The following is a 21960-nucleotide window of genomic DNA, read 5'->3' on the forward strand; positions in this document are numbered from 1 at the left end:
CTGGGTCATTCTGTATGTTTAGATTTTAGCAAGCACTTAAGCGAAAACAAAACCAGTGAAGAGTCTTGCAGCATCTTAAAGATTAACAGACTTCTTGTGGTGTGAGGATCTGCCTACAATAAATCTGTTAATTTTTAAGGTGCTTTAAAAACTGAGAGCTCTCCTTATTGCAAAGGACTTAGCACTCGAGTGTAAATTTCATTTAATAAAGTAACCATTTAAACTATAAAAATGTTATCATTTAAACATTAACAAGCTCACCCTTTATCTAGCCCACGTACATATTCTTGCATATTATTAGCCCTGCTACTAATTTTTGGTAAGAAAAATTGACATGTTAACATGCTCTGGTGTTTGTTTTGTGCACAGATAATTAACAGCAAAGCAAGTACTGGGAAAGAGAGATTCCTGGAATGCACAACTAACCCTTTGAAAGTTTTCCAAGCCTCAGAAAGCATTAAAATGGTTATGGTTGATCACAGTGAAGGCTAACTGACTGGTTATGGTGGTGTATAAACCAAACCTTATTTTAAAATAATTGGGTCAATTTTACTTCATTTATATTTCTGTGGGGTTTTGATGTTTTCAATGAGGGGTATTTTTGACCCCCGATTCCAAATTTTACTCTGCATTGTCCTGCATTGCTGAAGAAAGTTATTCTTGCGACATGGTTTTTTTTCTTAGTAGCTAATACCATGATTGAGAGAGCTATCAGGCTTCCATTTTTTGCTGTAATTTAGGGTCATTTTGACCCCCAATTCCAAAGTAGTCAGTCTTTTTTTTCCTAAGTAGGGTTAATCATTTAATATTTTATGTCCCTACTTAACACTGGTACTCCTTGTTCCTCTAGAAGCAACTAATAGTACAAAAGTTTTGATTTACAGAACAGAGGCTTATTTTGCCATTTCTCCCACCACAGGTTTATTCATGTGAAGCTGTAATAGGAAATAAGCAAAAAGGTAATGTAATTTAGGAACCCACTTCTGTTTTTCTTTTCTTGTTTTGCAGTATTTCCTCAATACAGGAGTCGGTTAATGTAGAGAAAACAAGAAACAGAACAGACTCCAGTGATCCCAGCAGAGGATCAGTAGGCTACCACCATTTTCCCCAACTGACTGCTAGAGAGGCTGGAGAAAAACAAGCCCCTAGCTTTACCAGATCTTACTCAAGAGACAGCTCTGTCCAATCTCCATAAAAAGGTTACAAAAATAGCAGGGCCAAATCAGCCAGGCACTGGTTTAGTTGAAGCCAGGAACCAAAGAGACACTATACAGATAAAAAGAATATTTTTGTTTATTAAGCTTGTGCTTAAAAGATTATATTTGGTAAGTCTGCAAAAGAGAAGAGATAAAATAATGATGATCTAACTAGTACACATACCCTGGCCTTGCCTCCCCAACCTTGAAAAGGCCTTATTCATGGCAGCTGTACTGCGAAGCAGGCTTTGGGGGAATGTTCTCAACATATATGCTGCCGTAGCATAGTGTTTAAGTGGTTGGGCTGCAAATCAGCACTCTGCTGGTTTGACTCCCGCTACTGCCATGAGCTCAGCAGGTGGCCTTGGGTAAGCCACTCCTTTCCGTCCCAGCTCCCCAGCTGGATTGTGGGAATAATAACAACACTGACTTTGTTCACTGCTCTTAGTGGGCACTAATCTCTCCAGAAGGGCAGTATAGAAGCACACTTAAAAAAATATTTAAAAAGATATAACAGTAGAAAGTGCATCTGTTAATTTTTAAGGTGCTTTAAAAACTGTGAGCTCTCCTTACTGCAAAAGACTTAGCACTCAGAGTGTAAATTTCATTTAATAAAGTAACCATTTTTACAAGCACTACATTTGAATTTAAATTAGGCTAATAGAAAAATATATTCAGAGTAAATGACAACACAACGAAATTATATAATAGCTCTCATTCTCTCTCCTTAGTTGCTTATACCCAAACTTTAGTATCAGTAATTTTTGATCAATCATTTCTCCTGTTTTATCTTTTTATCATATTACCTTAATTTATCTTAGTTTTAACCTAAGTAGTCAAAGAAATCTTTCCATTTTTTCAAGAATTCCGCTGTTGGTCTCTTGTGCACATAAGAAGTTAGTTTGGCCATTGATGCATATTCGTAAATTTTGTCTATCCACACTGGCGTGTCCGGGCATAATTCTTTTTTCCCATTTTGCTGCATATAATACTTTTGCAGCTGTCACCAGAAAAGGTGACAGCTGCAAAGGTCACCTTTTCTGACCTTTTCAGGAAAGGTCTCCCTGTTCTTTTGCTACATTATTTGGTAGAATGTTTAATAGCATATTTTTCGGATTTAGCTCAGACCCGAGATTAAGCATGTTCTGCATCTCTTCTTGTATCTTTATCCAGTCTCTTTGAGAAGCATGCTGTTGTTGTTATGATATCATTTACCAGGGCTTTTTTTCTGGGAAAAGAGGTGGTGGAACTCAGTGGGTTGCCCTCAGAGAAAATGATCACATGGCTGGTGGCCCCGCCCCCTGATCTCCAGACAGAGGGGAGTTTAGAAAGCCCTCTGCGCCGCTCCCCTCTGTCTGGAGATCAGGGGGCGGGGCCACCAGCCATGTGACCATTTTCAAGAGGTTCCGGAACTCCGTTCCCCTGCGTTCCCCCTGAAAAAAAGCCCTGTCATTTACTTACCATTCATACAATCTTTGGCCAAGGCAAACCTAACTCTTTTGACCCAAACAGGCCAATTTCTTTACAGTTAATGAGATGTAATACTTATTTTACAAAGCAAGCCTGAATTTTATTCCTGATCTTGATGTTTGGAATAGATGCTCCCCGCCCCTCGTCCCATGATTATTGGGGAACATGCAGTGTGTCTTGATGTGCATGATTAGGTAGATGACTTTCAATATATAATAATAATAATATTAACAACAACAACATTCAATGTAATAATAATAACAACATTCGATTTAATTGGCAATGCCTTTTCTTTTTTGAATATATAATTTTATTCTCCTTTGCAGGGCTTTTTTTCAGATGGAACGCGGTGGAACGGAGTTCCGGCACCTCTTTAAAATGGTCACATGGCTGGTGGCCCCGCCCCCTGATCTCCAGACAGAGGGGAGTTTAGATTGCCCTCCACACTGCTGGAGTGGAGCTGGAGGGCAATCTAAACTCCTCTCTGTCTGGAGATCGGGGTGGGACTACCAGCCATGTGACCATTTTCACCGAGGGTGATTTAAACTTTAAAAACTCCCCCCTTGTTCCAGCTGACCCAAAGTGACGTCATTGTGCAGTCCTGGGAGCATGCACGCACTTTGCGCACATGCATGTGGTACCAGAGGCACTACCTCCCGCCAAGAGTTGCCCCCTGTGGTGGCAACTCACTGAGTTCCACCACCTCTTTCCCCAGAAAAAAAGCCCTGCTCCTTTGTTGAACAAGAAGTTTAAAGGTAGATCCTATATTCAGCTATAGTGATCCGTGCTCCACTTGAAAATGGGTTTGTGGTCACAAAATCAAGATGTGCATTGAAGTGAAGAACTGAATATCACAGACCATAATGTCCTCTGAGTGATAAGAGCGACCATAAGAGCCAAGCAGTGATAGAAGGAGATGTGCCTGATATCTGATATGTGTTGATTTTTCTGATAGTGAGTAGTGTCTGAACAAACTCTCGTTGCTTTTTTCTAAAATTGCATTTTTTGTGAACCTTCTGGGTGTTACTTATTAATGTCTGTTCTGGGTTCTCGTTCACAGCAACCGACATTTTTATATCCCAGTATGACCCTGGACAAAAGGAGGCTGTAAGAGCTGTATTCAAGCAGAGGTAAACATTTTTTAAAAAACGTATTAAGATCAAAATTAACTATTTACACAAAGCATATAAGGTATTCTGCAAATATTAAACATTGTGATATGCGTTATATATAAATTCAAACATATAGTCAAGTAGTAAGGATTCATTAGTTAACAAATAGAAACATCCTAAAGATGATATAGATTTACAACATTATTTGTTTCTCCTTATTTAATAAGATCTTGATCTTGATTTTTTGCATATATGATCATGGTTAAATTGCATTTTATAAAGTCAAAATATAAACTGTTATATTTTTAGGCGTTTGTAAATTATTTTTAGATATATATTCAAAAAAGAGATCCCATTTTGTTGTGAAGTCTGTTTCCCTTGGGAAGAGCTCTGCTCGAAAGATTTTGTCGTAAAATTTTTCTTGTATGTAGTAATCCCAAATTCTGGTCATCCAGCGGTCAGTTGTTGGCATTTTCAGTGATTTCCAATTTTGGGCTATTAATGTTTTAGCCACTACTAATAGTGTGCTAATTAACTCTTTTCTGATTTTAGGTATTTCCATGTTATTCCATTGATCTAAGAATAAAATTTCCAGGTTGAAGGGGATTGTATAACCGGTTATATCCTTAATATGGTAAACACGAACATCTGAAATAAAAAGCTGGGTGTATTGTCGAAGGCTTTCACGGCCGGAGAACGATGGCTGTTGTGGGTTTTCCGGGCTGTATTGCCGTGGTCTTGGCATTGTAGTTCCTGACGTTTCGCCAGCAGCTGTGGCCGGCATCTTCAGAGGTGTAGCACCAAAAGACAGAGATCTCTCAGTGTCACAGTGTGGAATGTTTCCAGCCCGGAAAACCCACAACAACCATCAAAAAGCTGGGTCTTTGAAAGGAAGGGCTGGCATGTTCAATTCTGTTGACTTTAAAATGGGAGGGAGAGGGCTCCTCTGTATACAATTAAAGCTGGCTGGAAGAAATCAGAAAGTTTTAACCAGTTGTCCTAAGGTGAGAACTTTTATGCATTTTGTTATCATAAATGCTAACTGCTGCATGCCTTCTGCTGGATACAGAAATGGGTGGAACCGACCTGAAGATGCTTGAATCAGCTGATGATGTATTTAGTAACATGAACTCAGGTCAAGTGATATTTTTTACCCATTCTTGCATGGTGAGGGAGCAGGATTGTTTTGTTGTGCCCCGTCCTTTGGGTGGGCCTGTCTTTTCAGATATCTATGTATGGATGCAATATTTCAATAGGATAGGAATTAGCTATGTGACCTGGACTTACACGCACTGGACTTTAGAGTCATGTTTCTCCTGGTTCCGATATTACATCCGTGAGTGGATATCCTGTAGGCCTAATAGGTGCGGTATTACTCTTCATTGCTTTTGAAGAGAAGATTAGGAGAAAAATGTTGTATCATGCCGTCCAAGGTCTGGAATGGACACCTTTCTCTGAACTGGTCCTGACTAAGTTTCATATTCAGCGAAGATCCTTAGTCAGTTATTCTAACAAAAAGGTGTTTGAAGATGAGAGCTCAGCATTTGGAGGCACTGAACATTTGAAACCCTGTCTTGTTTCAGCCATTATCAAGCTAAATGGTTTCTTCTTCAGGAAGAAGGGAACCATATTGTGCTAGCCAGGGCTTTTTTTCAGCGGGAACGTGGTGGAATGGAGTTCTGGCACCTCCTGAAAATGGTCACATGGCCGGTGGCCCCGCCTCCTGATCTCCAGACAGGAGTGGCGCAGAGGGCAAGCTAAACTCCCCTCTGTCTGGAGATCAGGGGGCGGGGCCACTGGCCATGTGACCATTTTTGCCGAGTGCAATTTAAACTTTAAAAAATCTCCCCCCCCCCTTGTTCCAGATGACCCAAAGTGACGTCATTGTGTGGTCTTGAGTTCCACCACTGAGTTCCACCAGCTCTTTTCCCAGAAAAAAAGCCCTGGTGCTAGCTGTACCAAGTTCTAATATCTTGATGCTATTATCCCCAAGTCCCCCCTTTTTTGGGGTGGATTCCTGTGTTGTGTTCCAGTGTTAGTGGGCTGAGTTCTGCTCTTCTTGGTCATCCTGGACCCTTTGCAAGTAGCTTGCTTCTTTGCTGTGTTCTCCCTCCTTTCATCTAGTTACAAATAATCCTTGGGAATGCCTTCCAGTAGATAGAGATTACTCCCGCACAAGTTACTGGCTTGTGTCGCATAATGGCTCCACTGACCCATAACTGACATTCATCTTTGGGCCCTCCAAGTGATCGAGACACTCAGCAGCTGACCCAGGTCTCAGCCCAGCGGTGCACTGCTCTCCTGAGCCCACTCAGCTACTGGAGGAGTTCTTCACTTCTCTCTTGCTATCTCTGTTGCACGGTCAGTTCTTTCCCACTGAGAGGGCCAGCACTCGTAGTGTTCCTGTTTACAGGCTCTGCTTAGCACCTACATCTCCAGTTAGCTCTGGGAACCTACTACAGGGGTGGCTTACCACACTTTTGAACTCCGTGAGGTCTAGCATTCTATTGACCAACAGCCTCCCTTCCTCTGGTGCCCGAAAGTAATAAGAAATCTCTCTCTCTCTCTCTCTCTCTCTCTCTCGCTCGCTCGCTCGCTAGCTATCTAAAAAGATAAAGTGTCTTGACAGACTCATCAACACCCAGCCCAAACCCCTGGACCTAGAAACATGAAATTTGGGGAGAACATTCCTTTCATGATGTAAGCACCCACTAAGAAGGGACTTTAAGAACGCCACCTAAGGGGGTAAAAAGGGGTCAAATGTGTTTTCTCAAAGGAATGCAACTTCCCTGTGTGGCTGGCAGGCTGCTGCCTGCTTGCACCACCACCCACTGCCAGCTTGGCCACTCTTCCCTGATTGGGCCAGCATTTCAGGATCATTTGCATATGCGGGCTGATTGGGGCTCACAACATTCCACACCTCATCCCCTCAACAAGCTTTGCTTTATTCAAACACTTTTGTGAAGCTTGGGTACTATGCTGTTATACTACAAAACCAACTAACACCGCCCCCCCCCAACCAAAAAATGTTACATACCGATAAGTACAATAACTGGATTTAAAGTAGTTAAATTCCATAGCGAAGTATGGGTATCAGGATACTTTATTAAAAAGAAAACGTCTGCACACACATTTTGGCCAACAACAGATTAAACAGAGGCCAAGTAAAGGTGCATGTGCTCAATCTTCAGTCCCTCTGCAATACATACCACGACTAGTCTACGGTAGGCTATTTACACTTAAAGTTACAGTGTTCTCTTATTCATCCATTGAGTCTTTGTCTGGGCTGCCTGCCCTCTGGTGGTTCCACATGGTAATGGCAGCCATTAAGAGGGAGCCCAGGTTTTAAAGCTCCTTCCTCTCAAAAAGGACCAAGGAGTGCAAAGAATTGCTTTCTTCCCCTTGTGTCCAGGGAATTTTTCTCCTTTGTCCCCCCCCCCCCCACTATAGGTCAATCCTTCTCTTCCAGCAATTTCGAGGAAAAGGTTCTATCTAGCATTCGGCCTCTCCAATTTTCTGTCCCTCCTAGGGGGTCACATTGCTGCCAGGGTGTAAGATGGCCCCTTAATTGCTCTTTGCAGGCTAGGTGCAGTTGCGTACTCAAACCTTAAGTACAGGGCGCTTGTGCAAGCCGGCAATGGGATGGGTGAAGCTTGAGAGCCATTGACCTTTCTCCTGTCTCCTGTCCTTTTACCAACAGAGAAGCCTCTTGGAATGAATGCAGAGTTTTGTATTCCCGGAACTCCCCAACAGGGTGATGTGGCCTGAAGTGGAGCGCTACAGATTGCAACCATAATTCTAGATTGCGAATGAGGAAGTTTGTGCTGTGTGTGCATTCTTTATGAGAGCAGGGAGACGGCTGTCTGAACTGGTTGACAATGCTGACTATTTATATATAATGTGGCTGTTCTTGTTGCTGTGAGCTAAATTTGGGCATGGATCCTGCGAGATCCATGAGCAGAGCTTCGTGAGTGAAGTTTTCCCACTTGGAGTTCTGGGAACCCTCATAAAAAAACATAGGGAAGGAAGGAGAAGGGCGGTTTGCATTTGGAGGGGGGGAATTGGCAGAACTCACTTCCCCTGCTCTGCCAACAGAAATGCCCTTCATTCGATTGAAACAGACTGTAAGAGCCAAGCAATAGTATTTCTTTCATGAAAGGTTATTGTTGCAGAACCCGCCAAACGCCTCCTTGCATGCCAATGCTGGGGGGAATTAGTTTACGGAAAGTTCCTTCTCCGAAGAGAAATTGAGGGGGAGGGTGCCTATAAAAAGAAATCTTGACCCTACTGGGTATAGTTCTATTATTTATTCATCTATTTTATTCGACTTACATCCTGTCTTTCTCGCAAGCGGGCTCAGGGCGGCTTCCAACAAAATAAAATACGATAAAACATTATTGCAGTTAGCATAAAATCCAATATTAATCCATGTTAATCCAAATAGCATAAAAAATCCAGGCGCCAGCAAACAAATCAGGCTAGAATTATGTCAGTCCTAGAATTTCTTATGCTCTGTTTCAGCATTTCTTCCTCTCTGTATTGGATTGTTGCTAATGCTGTGTCTATGTAAACTTGCATTTATTTACCCTATGGCATTGTTTATGCAAATGTACTTGATATTGACTGTGCAAATCACTAATCTCACGCTCTAGAATCCAGAATGTTCCTGTGTGTAAAGAGGTGAAGGTGCAGCTCCTCGATAGCGTTTGCCCGGACCAGAAGAACAGCGCCAAGTCTACGCACAGTGAGATGGATTCGGCAACCACCATTGCAGCGGCAACGGCAGCAGCCATTGCTTCTGCTGCTCCACTGCTCAAAGTAAGGGAGGGGTTTGGGGGGGGGGCATGTGGTCCCTGTCAGGGATGTGTGTGTGCATTCAAAGAGAAACAAGGTTCTGCTTTTTGGAAACCGTAACCCTGTGACTGGAACATATTGCGCAAATTAGATGCAAGTTTAATTGGCTTGCTGCAGAATTTGGAGCTGTAGCATAGGATGATAGGGTTAGTCACATCGTTTCTGCATACATGCAAAAAAATCAAGCCCAACGAAGGACTGAAATGGAGTCGCAGATTGTGTATACGCCTGCGGATGCAAATTCTTGTCTGTCATCCTAATTACCCCCTTTGATCATCTCTGTCCATTCGATTACTAGGACACGCCAGTGTTGATTTCTTTCTGGGTAATGCATCCACTTTTTGCTGGTATTTTAGTTGGTTTCCCCCTAACAGTTTGTTTCATGACTCACATTATTTTTTAGCTGTAACTCTGTTGAGGGAAGAATATATGCCGAATTCCCCTAAATCATTAAACCTTTATAGTGCTTAATGTGCGAAGTACTGGTCAAATGTCGTGCAGTTTAACCTTGTGATAACTAGCAAGGCAGAAGCTGCTGTTCTGATTTGAAGAGTTGCTTGCCTTGCAAGTAAGCGGTCGACTAAAAAGTCAAAACCAGGCGCCATTCCTGTATCCTCTGAGCACATCTCCTTGGAAGCGCAGACAAAAATGAATCATAGATCCAGAGAAGTAAGCTGTGTCAGTCTGTAGTAGCAAAATAGTAAAGAGTCCAGTAGCACCTTTAAGACTAACCAACTTTATTGTAGCATAAGCTTTCGAGAGCCACAGCTCTCTTGGTCAGATGCATCTGACGAAGTCTTAAAGGTGCTACTGGATTCTTTACTATTTTGTAGACAAAAATGGATTGTGTGGAGAAAGACCCTTTCCCCTTCACAGCACACTCTAGAGATTAAAGGTTCTAAAAACCTCCTATATTTGTAGAGATTTGTGTATAAAACGGCTTCCTCAGCTAATTTCTCCTCTTTTTTCATTTAACCAGTTCCCAGTGTTCTGTGTCTTTTGAAATGTACTCAGTTCTCAAATTGTTTTGTGAGGTTTTTTCCCCTTTTGTGTAATGTATGAAAAAGTTAATACTGGGTGAGTCCCTTGTGTTGGTAGAGACCGAGTCTGTGGGTGTTTTTGTAGTTGGCCTGGAAGCCAGCCAGTTAGGCATAGTAATATTACTGGAAGAAAAGAGATGATGCGGACATGTGTAGAGCCAGTTTGGTTGTAGTGGTTAAGAGCAGCAGGACTCTAATCTGGAGAGTCGGGTTTGATTCCCCACTCCTCCGCATGAAGCTAGCGGGGTGAAGTTGGGTCAGTCACAGCTCTCTCAGGGCTCTCTCAGCCCCACCCACCTCACAGGGTGATTGTTGTTGTGGGGATAATAATAGCATATTTTGTAAACCATTCTGAGTGGGTGTTAAGTCGTCCTGGAGGGCAGTATATAAATCGAATGTTGTTGTTGTTATAACTTGTATTCAGGTGTCTGGAAGACTTACCAACTGTACCTTTGTATGGGAAGACTAGAGGCTTTTGCCTGTTGAGATTCTCGTGTATTCCTGTGATAACGAAACAACAAATGATAGCTTTGATTTGTAAAAAGGCTGCCGGGGGCTGTATTGGTTCAAAGCAAAATAAAAAAGCTACGTCATATCTTTTTATTAAGACAAGACAAAGTAACACAAAAGGGTGCGAGAACTAACAAGCTGTCCAGAACTTTTCATCAGGCTGGACGGTAAAAGCTAAAGGAGGGGCGTGTTTTAGGCTCTGATCTGAATATTCCCTTTGCCTGCCTCTTATGTAGGAAGGTTTGAATCGGTGAGATGTGCTGGATGGAGCTGGTATCCAATTGCGCCTTTGCACTTCCAGGGGGAAAAAAGAACAGCAGGATTTAAGTCCCATGACACCTTAGAGACCAACAGGATTTTCAGAGTATAAACTTCTCAGAGTCCAGGCTCCCCTTCTTTAAATACTTCAGAGCTTTGCCTCTCAAAAGTTTATACCCTGAAAACCTTGTGAGTCTCTAAGGTGCCACTGGACTCAAACCCTGCTGTTCTGTTGCAGATCAACGCGGCTACCTACCAGGAAAAAAGAAGAATCTGTACATACCTGAAACTGAAAACAGAAACACCAGTAGCTGAGTTAACCATTTTCTTACGCGCTTCCAAAAGACGCTGCAAACTCTGCTTTTAGTTAAGCGCAAACCCGTTTGAGCCGTTATCTGTCCTTCAGCCCTCCAAGTCCTCTGGCCCATCATGGTTGGTTCACGAGGCAGTTACCCCTCCCCTCTGCATCCAGTCAGCTCCAGTTAGGAAGGAAAGAAGGGAGGGTCTGGCCTTCCCGGCTCCTCTGAATGATGGCTTTTCCTTCAGGTCCAGAGCGACTTGGAAGCCAAAGTGAACTCGGTTTCTGAAATGCTGAGTAAGCTACAGGAAACGGACAAGCAGCTGCAGCATGTGGTGGAGCAGCAGGCCAACTTGAAGGCCCAGCAGCTGGAGAAGCCCCCCTGTCACCAGAGAGTTGGCGAGCTTGAGAAACAGCTGAATCTGTTCATGGAACAACGGATCCAACATCTGGAAACACTGCAACAGCAGCAAATGAATATTCAGGTACCAGCGCGGAAACGGAAAGCATTGTGATATTGTCTGAACGGGATGGGTTGTATTGGGCCACTTGCCTAACAGCAGTGCCTTCCTCCAATGGAAGAGGCTCGTTTCCTGTTGTGTGTCACTGTGTTATTCCTTTTGTCAGGGCCTGGCGGGTCCTCCAGCGGCGGCGACGAGGGGGTGGCCGTGCCGGCCCCTTTGGAGTGGGTCCGCCCCCTGTCCCTGGCTTCAGCTGCCTGCTTGGCCGGGATCCAATAACCTTGGGGGTGGGAGAGGGCTGCCCCCCCCCCCAGACCTTAGAATGAGGTCCCCGGGGACTAGGCACAGGGCCAGGGGGAGACCTTGAGAGTAGGGACAAACTCCTACTCTCTGTCCTTCCTGGCCAGGGGAACGGAGCCCTCCTTTATATCACCCCTAATGCCATCCCTGTCCCTGCTCCCACAGTCCTGCCACCAAGTTGAGTCCCAACACCTGGACCAGATGTGGCTGCATGCTTTGGCCCTGCCCCTGTCTAGGCTGCCGATAGGGGCTGTCTTCCACCTTGTCCTGCTGCCCCTCTCCTGTTGGCAACCCCCCCAAGCCGCCCCCCATCACCACCTGGCTGCAGAGCTGCGGGGGCATGCCGGTCCTGAAGGCAGCCCCCCCCCGGGTCGGGTGGGATCGGCATCCTGCTCAGCGGTGTGGTGCCAGTCTGGTGTCTTGGGGGCCAGCTGGAGGCTGTGCCTGGCGGTCACTCTGTCCTTTCCTGTCAGCTGTTCAGTGGGCTGCCAGTGCAGCCATTGGAAAGGGTGGTGGGACTGTGCCGCTGTGGGCTCATTCTGCCCACCTACCCCTGGCGCTGTTGTGTGGCTGCCACTCCTCTCCTCTCCTGGGAGCTGCCGGTCTGGCTGGCCAGCCGCGCCGCACCTAGCTGGTTCCTGTCAGGCCTGCTTCTCAGCTGGTAAGTGCAGTCGGCGCGTTAGGGGAGTGCGCTGCCACCCAGCCAGGGAGCAGCTGGCGAGGCTGTCCCGGACACCTTTATTGAGTCCAGACACTGGTTTACTGTGCCACTCTGAATCAGTAACTTGGTGCTGCTGCCATTATACCTCAATCCTGCTTGTATTAACAGAGAAGTGAATGCCAGCAGGCTCCACGGAACTTGCTCCCGTGAAAATTTGCATAGGATTGTGGATTTAAGCATGGTGGTGCAAACCGTTTTAACATTATTAATGGCACAGAGGAGAAAGCATGGCTCCACAGTTGCTTTGCATGGGCAGCAGCCCAGTCGAAACAAAGCACATGGTGAGCCTAAAGCACACCCCCCCAGTGCTTTTATCTTTGCCAGTATCTGTTGACGGGAAGTTCTTAAGGAGGAAGGGTCCTGTGTAGGAGAAAGTGGCTGAGGGGAGTAATCAGGAAGGGGGTGGGTTCTTGGGCCTGTGCCAGTGGCAAATGGGGCTGGAGAGAACAGCTGAACTCGGGGTCCCCAACATGGTGCCAGTGGGCGCGATGTCACCTGCTGGCACTTTCCTTGAAGCCCACCAAGTGATTTTGGAAAGTGGGAGAGGCCAGGGTTTCTGATCGACCTTTGGAGGTCTAATTGGCGGTATAGTTCTTTAAACAGTTGCTTCGCCGCAGCACAAAGATCTTCAGAACATGACTGAAGGTAAGCTTTGTGTATGCAAGAAAATACTTTTTAAACAATATATGTTCATTTTAAAAGGCATTCTGTTAACACCTCTTAAGGCAGAAGTTGTTTACTCGAGTTACGCACGGCCTCACTGACCTTTGGTGATTGGCTCCACCTCCTATGGAAGCCATTTTGCAGTAGCTCTCGCTACTCTGTGTCCAAATTCCAAAGATGCGTGCAGGCTCCAAAAAGTTGGGGACCCCTGCCCAACGGTCAACTCGCCTGTCCCTTGGTGTACATTGATTGTGCTTCTGCAGGGAAGCCATGTGGTTGTCCAGGTGGAATAGGACAGGGTCACGTACAAATGGTGCTTTTCTTCTGCGAAGAGAGTTTTTACCTTCTCAAAGGTTTTTACCTTTTTCCCCCAGTCCCATTTAATCAACTCAGCACTGAACTCGGGTGGCTTTCAAGCTGTCGATGTCCCACCTTTGAAAACAGAAACAACACTTGCAGTGAATACAGGGAAGCCACCCCCCAACCCGATAGCTCCTCATCAGCAGGATTTATTCTCCGCTGCCCCAATGAACACCCAAGGTGAGAAACGTTTGGTTTTTCTAAAAACACCACCCCAAGTGTACACATGCCCTGCAAAGGATCCCAGAGAATAACATTGTTCGGATTTTTTTTTTTTTGCTTGTACTGCAGCCCTTATCAAATCAAAAGGCTGGGATCAACTGAATTTGTTGCTTGCTTACTTAATCAACTAGTCTTAATTACTCAGAAGCAAGAAAACGCAAAAACGAGCAGCCCTTGTGTCCAGGGGCTTCTAACAACATTTAATGTGTCAACATTAAGACAGGGCCCCAAACCGAGGCTTGCACTAACCATGGTTTGAGTTTCGGAAGTGGAGTCGAGAGCTGCTTGTGCCTGCTTTCTTTGCGCTTTGATTTGTAGATTCACGCCTACCTCTTGTGCAGCAACCTCTGCCAGCAGAGCAGTGGTCATAAATTAGGTCACTTTGGAGAGCACACAGACTCTCAGCTGGCCCAAACCATAGCAACAGAAAGGAGTTTTGTGCCCCCTTAAAGGCCAGTTTTGTGCCAATGGAAAATTCTTCCTTCTCCAGCAAGAGAAGACTTTCCTTTCCTTTTAAATATTAATAACATTCGATTTATATACCACCCTTCAGGATGACGTAGCACCCACTCAGAGCGGTTTATAAAGTATGTTATTATTATCCTCACAACAAAACACCCTGTGAGGTGGGTGGGGCTGAGAGAGCTCTGAGAGAGCTGTGATGGACCCAAGGTCACCTAGCTGGCTTCAAGTGGAGGAGTGGGGAATCAAACTCGGCTCTCCAGATTAGAGTCCTGCCGCTCTTAACCAAACCGGTGTAGTGGGACGAAAATATTCACCCCACTACAAAATATTGGGACGAATCCAACATCTTCATTTCCTGTTCTCGTTCGACATGCATTCTTTAACGGGGAATTGTGTTTTGTCCTCCATAACTTCAGCCTCTTCACGGCAGTTTGGAAACCACGGTGGTCGGAGGCAAAAATCCCCTCTGAAGATACCAGCGCCACGGCGATATGCTCCTGTGCCGGTTTCTAAAGATGCTAAAATTTCTCACAAAATGGCAAAGCGAGAGCAACCAGTTGGAGAAAAAGAAAACATGCTCAAGTCACCTTATAAAGAGACTCAAGGTAAGACACGGGGGAAGATTCAAAATCTTTCCTGACACCTTTCCTGACAACTGCCAAGTGTTTTTAGAAAGTGGGTGGGGCCAGGTGGGACTTTTCCTCAGCAGAGCTTCTGATTGGCCATTGGAGATCTCACTGAGTGTGCAGATTTTTTAAAAGTTGCTACAGCAGCAGCTACCACCACAACACAAAGATTTTCACTATGGGCCTGAAGGTAAGATTTGTGTGTGCAAGGAAATATTTATAAACAGTATGTTCATTTTGAAAGGCAACCTGTTAAACAGAGCATCTGCTTGCTGTTGCAAGTTACGCATAACTGCACTCCTTGACATTTTGTGATTGGCTCCACCTCCTTGTGTTTAAATTCCTGTAGGCTCAAAAAGGTTGGGGACACCTGCCTTATCTATAGCATCCAATTTATAGCATCCAATGTATATAATTCCTGAGCAAAAAAGAATGTAGGACAGGCACATGGAAAAGGTCTTCCTACTCAATTGTTCTCATTCAGGAGCATGGAAATGGCTATCACTGAATACCAAAACCATTGGCACTGTCCCGTTAACACGGGTTCCCCTGGAGTTAGTGAAGCTACTTGCTGGATTTTTGCATTGCGACCAGATCTGATTTGTATGGCCAACTAAAGACTGGTGAAGTGTGAATTCTTCTTATGTGTTGTTGTGTGCTTGCTCAAATCATGTTATCCCAGGTTTGATTCCCCACTCCTTCACTTGAAGCCAGCTGGGTGACCTTGGGTCAGTCACAGCTTCTAGGAGCTCTCTCAGCTCCACCCACCTCACAGGGTGCTTATTGTTGTGGTGATAATAATGGCATACTTTGTAAATGGCTCTGACTGGGTGTTAAGTCATCCTGAAGGGCAATATATAAAGTGAATGTTGTTGTTGTTGTTGATGATGATGATAAACGATAGGTGGTAGTGTTGGGGAGAGGCTAGAGCTCAGGGGTAGACTATCTGCTTTGCATGCAGAAGGGCAAAGCAAGAGCAACCAGTTGGAGAAAAAAAAACATACTCAAGTCTCCTTATAAAGAGACTCAAGGTAAGACATGGAGGAAGATTCAGAATCCCACCATCTTCAGTTAAGGATCAGGTGGTAGGGAATGTGAAAGATCTCTGACTGAGACCCTGGAGACCCGCTGCCAGTCTGAGTAGACAATGCTGACCTTGATTAACCAGTGGTCTGATTCAGTATAAGGCAGCTGCTTCGTTCAGCCAATGCCAGCACCTTCCCCTAACACATGGAGCCGCCTTCCAATAGAAGTGGTGGTCTGTGTGTCAGAGGGAGGTGCCGCTTTCAGCCGAACGGAGCCGTAAGATACCGCTCGTGATGTTTAGCCACAATCATTGCTCTGTTATATTAAAAAAGTCTTAGGCCACATGTGTTGATCTTGAATGTATATTTATGTAAATTCTAGTACCATAGAAATAGGGGGACTAATCATGTCCCTTCTGCAGACACACATGACACCTCAAGTGTTGTTGGCGGCCATGCTGTCTCTTTCTAGGTGGAGGGGGACTTCTGGAGCAGATCCTGAATTCTCAGGCATCCCCGTTCGGACAGAATGCATCTTCTTGGAAGGAGCCACCCATTCGCACTAAAATGCCATGGCATTTGGAAAGAGAGCGGTAAATAAAGATCTCCTTTGTTGCTTCCAGCTGTTAATCTTTCGTGTGATTGAGAGAGGGCAAGTCAGACTTTCCTAGCAGTCCTGAAAACTGAACCATGTTTTTATTTGCAGTGGTGTCTTACTCTCAGTTCATACAACCGAAACATTAGAAGAGGTTTCCTTCATTGGTGACTTATATGCCGCTGCTGCTTAAAGTGATTTCATTCCCAGCAGAACGCTGTGTCTGGAAGATGCCTTTTCTTTATATGCTTAAGAGTTGTGCTCTAGCCAGCAGCTGACGTGGGTCTACTTCTAGCCCTAGAGTTCCTCTGAGAGAACAGCATTTCCATTTAAACAAACTTTTTGTGGAGGGGATCAGTGGGCTGTAGCAGGAGGGGGAATTAGCAAAGTCTGACTCCACAGAGTCCCCCAGGGATTGTATACAAGCTACTCTGTTTGCACGCTCTGCTTGTACACCTCTCCTCTGAGCTGTACGAATCAGCATTGTTGTCCCTTGGAGATCTGTAGGGCTTACATTGCCTGCGCCTGACCACCGAGCCTTAAGGGCCAGCTGTTGTGTTTGCACCTCAGTGGGTGCATCCCTTGCCCTGCAGGGGAATCCTGGCCTAATAGTGCCATCCTAAGCAGAGTTGCATCCTTCTAAGTCCATTGGAGTGAATTGGCTTAGAAATACGTAAGTTTGCTCAGGAGAGCGCTGTAGTTCCCTTTTCCTATCCAGTGGACAAAAATTTTGCATTATTTTGCTTTGTTGTCATTCTTTGTAAATGGACAAAATGAACAGCAATGGAGCAGGTGTTAAACACTTGGAAAGGATCGATTCCTCTCCTGTCAGTGAGCTCATTCGCTCAGGTCTCTGTCGAGGTCCGTTTCTGGATATGTTAACCAGCAGATAAGTGACCAGAGACAGGGCCATCTTAGCTGTGGCACTGTGTTTCTGTGTTTCCCCCCAAGAGGTTTGCCTACCACTTTGTTTCGGCATTTGCGTGCAAGGTGAAAGCTTTTTATTTTGCTTAGTCTTTGGCCGAATTTGCCTGTTTTGAATATGCCCTTTAAAACCCGCCTTCTGTCTTCAGTTAAAGTGCATTTGATTCAGTAATGCTCATTTTGTTTTTTGTTAACGCGTTTGCGTTATCATCTGCTGCTGTCCTCTTCTCTTTATTGGATTTTTTTAAATGAATGTGAGCCGCTTTGGACAACGTGCTTGAAAAGTGAGATATAAATATTTCAGTAAATAAACTCCCTCTTTTTGTGCCTGGCCAAATAAGAAGAGGCAGTAGGGCGAGGCAAAGACAAGACAGTGCAACCAACGTACGACTGCGGCAAGAACCCAGTCTGCAGTTGGGTGTCTGTGTCCTCTCCATTCCTGAACCTCTTTGCATCTGTTCCTCTTCAGACTTGTGCATCGTGCACGAGAAACGTGCAATATATAGCGCTGTATACTCTTGATTCCCCAAATCCTTACCAAATGCTACAAATCAGCTAGTGATTTGATCAGTATCGATTCTGCTCTGACTTGTAATGTTGACAGTCTCCAAGAATAAACTTATTACCCCCCTGACTATTTGAAAATATCCTTCTGAGCAGACCGGACGCCCTCAAGACTGAGCCCTTCCCTATATTTAAAAACCCAGTTGAGGATTTCAATCCGGTCGAGAGAACGGTGAGGAAAGCTGACGATGTGCTTCGGGATCTCGGGCAACTGAGGAGGGACATGCAGGACATTCTGCAGGTAAAGAACGGTGCTCAGTGACTAGCTGCCAGAATTGATGGTGCAGAAAGGAGTCTCTGTAGTGTCTCAGAGATGCTGGGTTTGGGGACGGGGGGCGGGGGGGCTTGGGCTTTGACTCTAGAGGCTAGGAAGCTGGAGGGCTGATCTCTGCCTGGCTTGAAGCATTGGTGAACAAATTAGTTTCTTTTGGCTGCACAAGACTGTTTGGAGGATAAACTGGGACAGCACCAGGTGCACCCTAAGTTCTTGTGGTGTCGCCTGGACCGTGGCAGTACTGCAGATGACATTTTGTAACCATGGTTGGTATCCCACCCTCACTTCCCATCAACAGAGGTGCCTTTCCATCACCAGAGTGCGTCTTGTGCTGGTTCTCCCCTCCCACTCATCCGGTATCGACCCAGAGGCTCTCATCCCCCATCCCTGCCGGTTCTCCAGACCAAACAGATCCACCCCCCCAGGGGCTTCTAAGAGCTCTGATTGCTTGTTTGATGCACCCCTGCTTCCTGGGTTCTTGTGAGTGCGTGTACCTCCTTAGCAAGCAACACTGAACACAGGTAAAATGTATTAGGAGTTTATTAAAGAAAGAACATAGGAGTGTGTGCTAGGCAGAAACCACTCGTGAAAGCATTTAGGCAAGGCAAAAAAACCCAGCTTGCTGATCTATCTATGTTCTAACTGGCTAAAATACTACTGGCTGGCTGGCGTGCTGACTGAACATTCTCTGAGTTGGTTCCAAAGCTGGTTGATCTTACCAAAGTCCATCCCTGCCAGCTCACTCCGGGCATCCTGGAGATGGCACGGAGCTAGGAGCCCTCTTCTCGCATAGCTGGTAGGTGATAGTGGCTACCAAGTAGCATAGCAGGTCAAGATTGGTCTGGAATGGCGTAGCATGGTAAACTGCCTAGAAACAGAGAGGCTTCTTCAAAGCGGAGGGGGCCTCAGCCCTCTGAAGGGAACCAATCAGGGCTTGTTCCTTAATTGGACATTGCCTCAGTGTGAAAGTTTAGGGAGTATGGCAAGAGCTGAGATCATCTCCAAGCACGGGGCTTCCCAAGGCCACTTTCTCAGGAAAGGAACGCAGTGCAGGTACAGCTAATTCGCAAAGGCTGTGCCTTTCTCAGCAAACAGGCTTAGTAAGATTTCTTAAAGGCATGAAGCCTGAACCAAAGTTTTACTCTGTATTTGGTGGAACAGGGCCTGCTCCTGGTATAAAGTTTCCCCTTGCAATTCTGCTCTTGTAGGAGCAGAGAATGCTTACAAAAGTGTGGGGGGGGGGCGAGAAGGGATGTGTATCCATTCCCACCCACCCCACCCACTTTTGTAAGCATTCTCTGCTCTTACTGGAGCAGAATCGCAAGGGGAAACTTTATGCCGCTTGCGGTTTGTTGGACACAAGTGGATGTATTTTTCTGTACTTGTTTTATTAGCTACCCGAATCACAGGGAGAAGGGATTTATTCTCAGAGGAATCAAAACTTTGTTCAAGACATGGGTTATGCTCTAATGTGATCTTCATGGAAATGGGGTTGTAATAGAGGGCTCTCCTTCAGACGATACAACATCAAGATGAAAATCAGAGAGGTGATGCTTATCTACCCCAGGACGTCGATGAGAAAGCTGCTGCTTTCTTCTTTCTTGTTTTCTTTCTTCTTTCTCCTCCTTTCTCCTTCATTTATAGTCCGCCTTTCTCACTGAGATCCAAGGCGGATTACACAGTGCAAGTGAAAATACGATATAATCAACGGCTAGGACTCTCATTGGGCGAAGTACAGTAATGAACACCAGTTAGGGCATTAATGAAAGCGATACAGTAGGGTATGGCAGCAGAAACTTTGAGGAAAAAAAGCAGAACGATGAAGTCTTCCTGAAACAAATCTTTAACTAGTTTACATGGCATGTTTATCAATGTGGAAACTCCCTAGTAGGTGCCTGTCTACATCAGCTAACAGTATCCAGCAGAGGAGAGAAGCGTCTCTGTCCCTACCAATGCTTCTCTCTGAGCTACTTCTTATAACATAGTCCCATAACTGGGTAGAAAGCCCTCCTGAATAATTCAGTCTTGCCTGGTTTGCAGAAAGCCGGGAGAGTGGGAACTTTCCTGACCTCCTCAGGAAGGCCGTTCTATAAAGTGGGGGCCACCACAGAGAAAGCACGTGTGTGTGGGCAGATGTTGATTTTGCCCAGCTGCAGGGCGGTATTTGCGAAGCTGCTGTAGCAGGACATAGGGGGAGAGGCAGTGATACAGAGATGAGGGGCCGAGACCATGAGAGCTTTGAATGTGATAGCCATGTCCTTGAATTGGGCCCGGTAACTGATGGGAAGCCAGTGGAGTGACTTCATAATGGGATTTAAAAATGGCAACATCCAGAAAGCAGTGGGAGAACACTTCAGTCTGTCAGGACATTCCATCAAGGACTTAAAGGTCGCTGTAGTTCAACAGAAACCTTTCAAAAACAAAATCCAGCGGGAAGCTGCTGAATTGGAATTCGTATGTAAATTTGACTCTGTCAAGCTGGGACTGAATAGGGACTATGAACGGTTATCTCATTATCAGAGGTAACTGATTTCCTCAACAGAAGCAAACTGATCTCCATATCAGAAGGAGCTGTTTGCATCTCCATATCAGAAGGAGCTGTTTGCATCTACTCCGCCCTCCCCTCTCCTCCTCTATATCTGACCAGTTTCTTTTTGCCCTCCATGCATCTGACGAAGAGAGCTGTGGTTCTCGGAAGCTTATGCTACAATAAAGTTGGTTAGTCTTAAAGGTGCTACTGGACTCTTTTCTATTTTGCTGCTACAGACCAACACGGCTAACTCCTCTGGATCCATAGTGGGATTATGCGTGCTCCGTCTAGCTTCTGAGAGTAAACAAAATGCAGTGTTCTGTAGCAGCTGAAGTCTTAGAGTCAGCTTTGAGGGGAGACCTACGTAGAGTGCATTACAGTAGTCCAGTCTCGATGTTACTGTGCTGCGAATCCAGATGGTCAGATCAACCATATCCAGGCTAGTCTGACTTGTGAGAAGACCTTTTTTGGCAACTGCATTGACTTCTCTAGCAGCAGGGCTTGATCCAGCGTAACCCCATTGGCTCTTAACTGAGTCAGTCAAGGTCGGCTGAATCCCATCAAAGGTCAGAAGCACGATATCCTTCAAGATCACTTCTTTTCCAACCGGCATCATTTGCAGGCATCCACTGTTCAAAGTTCAGCCTACGTTACCTTTGCATAGAAAATTTTTGTTGCAGGTGTAATAGATTGTTACAGTCTTTTTATTTATTTCTTACAGGAAGCAAAGGAATGGAAATCGGACATGCATGGTTTTATGAAGGTACTGGCACTATTTTTATAATAATCTGTCACCTTTTCTCAAAGGTACCCAAATAGATTTTTAAAAAAATATTTGTGTGACTTGTACTCCTAAAATTACAATTATAGACTCATGGGGTTGGAAGGGACCTCCAAGGTCATCTAGTACACCCCCTGCACAATGCAGGAAATTCACAATTACCTCCCCATCCCCTGCTCCATGCCCAGAAGGTGGCAAAACACTGTCAGGATCTCTGGCCAAACTGGCCAGGGGATAATTGCTACCTGACCCCAAGGTGGCGATCAGCATTACCCTGAGCATGTAAGAACTAAGCACTGATGCAACCCTTCCTGCCCTCCCTCTCATGATCTGCCCAGGTTCACAGAGTCAGCATTGCTGTCAGATGGCCATCTAGCCTCTGCTTCAAAACCTCCAAAGGAGAGCCCACCACCTCCCGAGGAAGCCTGTTCCACTGAGAGACCGCTCTAACTGTCAGGAAGTTCTTCTTGATGTTGAGCCGAAAACTCTTTTTATTTAATTTCAACCCATTGGTTCTGGTCTGAATTAGTAACTGTTCTGTTCTTAGAGAATGAAATACATTTTATAGATGAAAGCGTGGTTGTGGTGTGAATTCTGGATAATATGTTACTTATGAACGTCACCGTTATAACTTATTGTTAGAACTTTAAGCAGCCTTATATGTGTTGTGCATGAGAGGAAAGCCCTGCTGCCAGCATAACAGATCCATGG

General features: G+C 45.2%; 1 protein-coding gene across 4 annotated transcripts in view; it reads left to right on the plus strand.

Moving 5' to 3' along the window:
- The window catches only part of KIAA0586 (KIAA0586 ortholog), a 152547-nt gene that overhangs the window by 8168 nt on the left and 122419 nt on the right, over positions 1-21960 (plus strand). For all 4 annotated transcript variants that reach the window (XR_008596518.1, XR_008596519.1, XM_054971254.1 and 1 more), the window contains 9 exons: positions 920-959; positions 3727-3796; positions 8431-8596; positions 10987-11223; positions 13258-13423; positions 14347-14535; positions 16054-16174; positions 17761-17905; positions 21190-21231. Coding sequence is in view for 2 of the 4 variants with exons in the window: in XM_054971254.1 (XP_054827229.1) it covers positions 920-959; positions 3727-3796; positions 8431-8596; positions 10987-11223; positions 13258-13423; positions 14347-14535; positions 16054-16174; positions 17761-17905; positions 21190-21231 (1176 nt within the window). In the remaining 2 variants the exon portion in view is untranslated. The remainder of the gene's footprint in view (positions 1-919; positions 960-3726; positions 3797-8430; positions 8597-10986; positions 11224-13257; positions 13424-14346; positions 14536-16053; positions 16175-17760; positions 17906-21189; positions 21232-21960) is intronic.

This window comes from Eublepharis macularius, chromosome 2, assembly GCF_028583425.1.
Source record: "Eublepharis macularius isolate TG4126 chromosome 2, MPM_Emac_v1.0, whole genome shotgun sequence".
In the NCBI taxonomy this organism is placed as follows: Eukaryota; Metazoa; Chordata; class Lepidosauria; order Squamata; family Eublepharidae; genus Eublepharis; species Eublepharis macularius.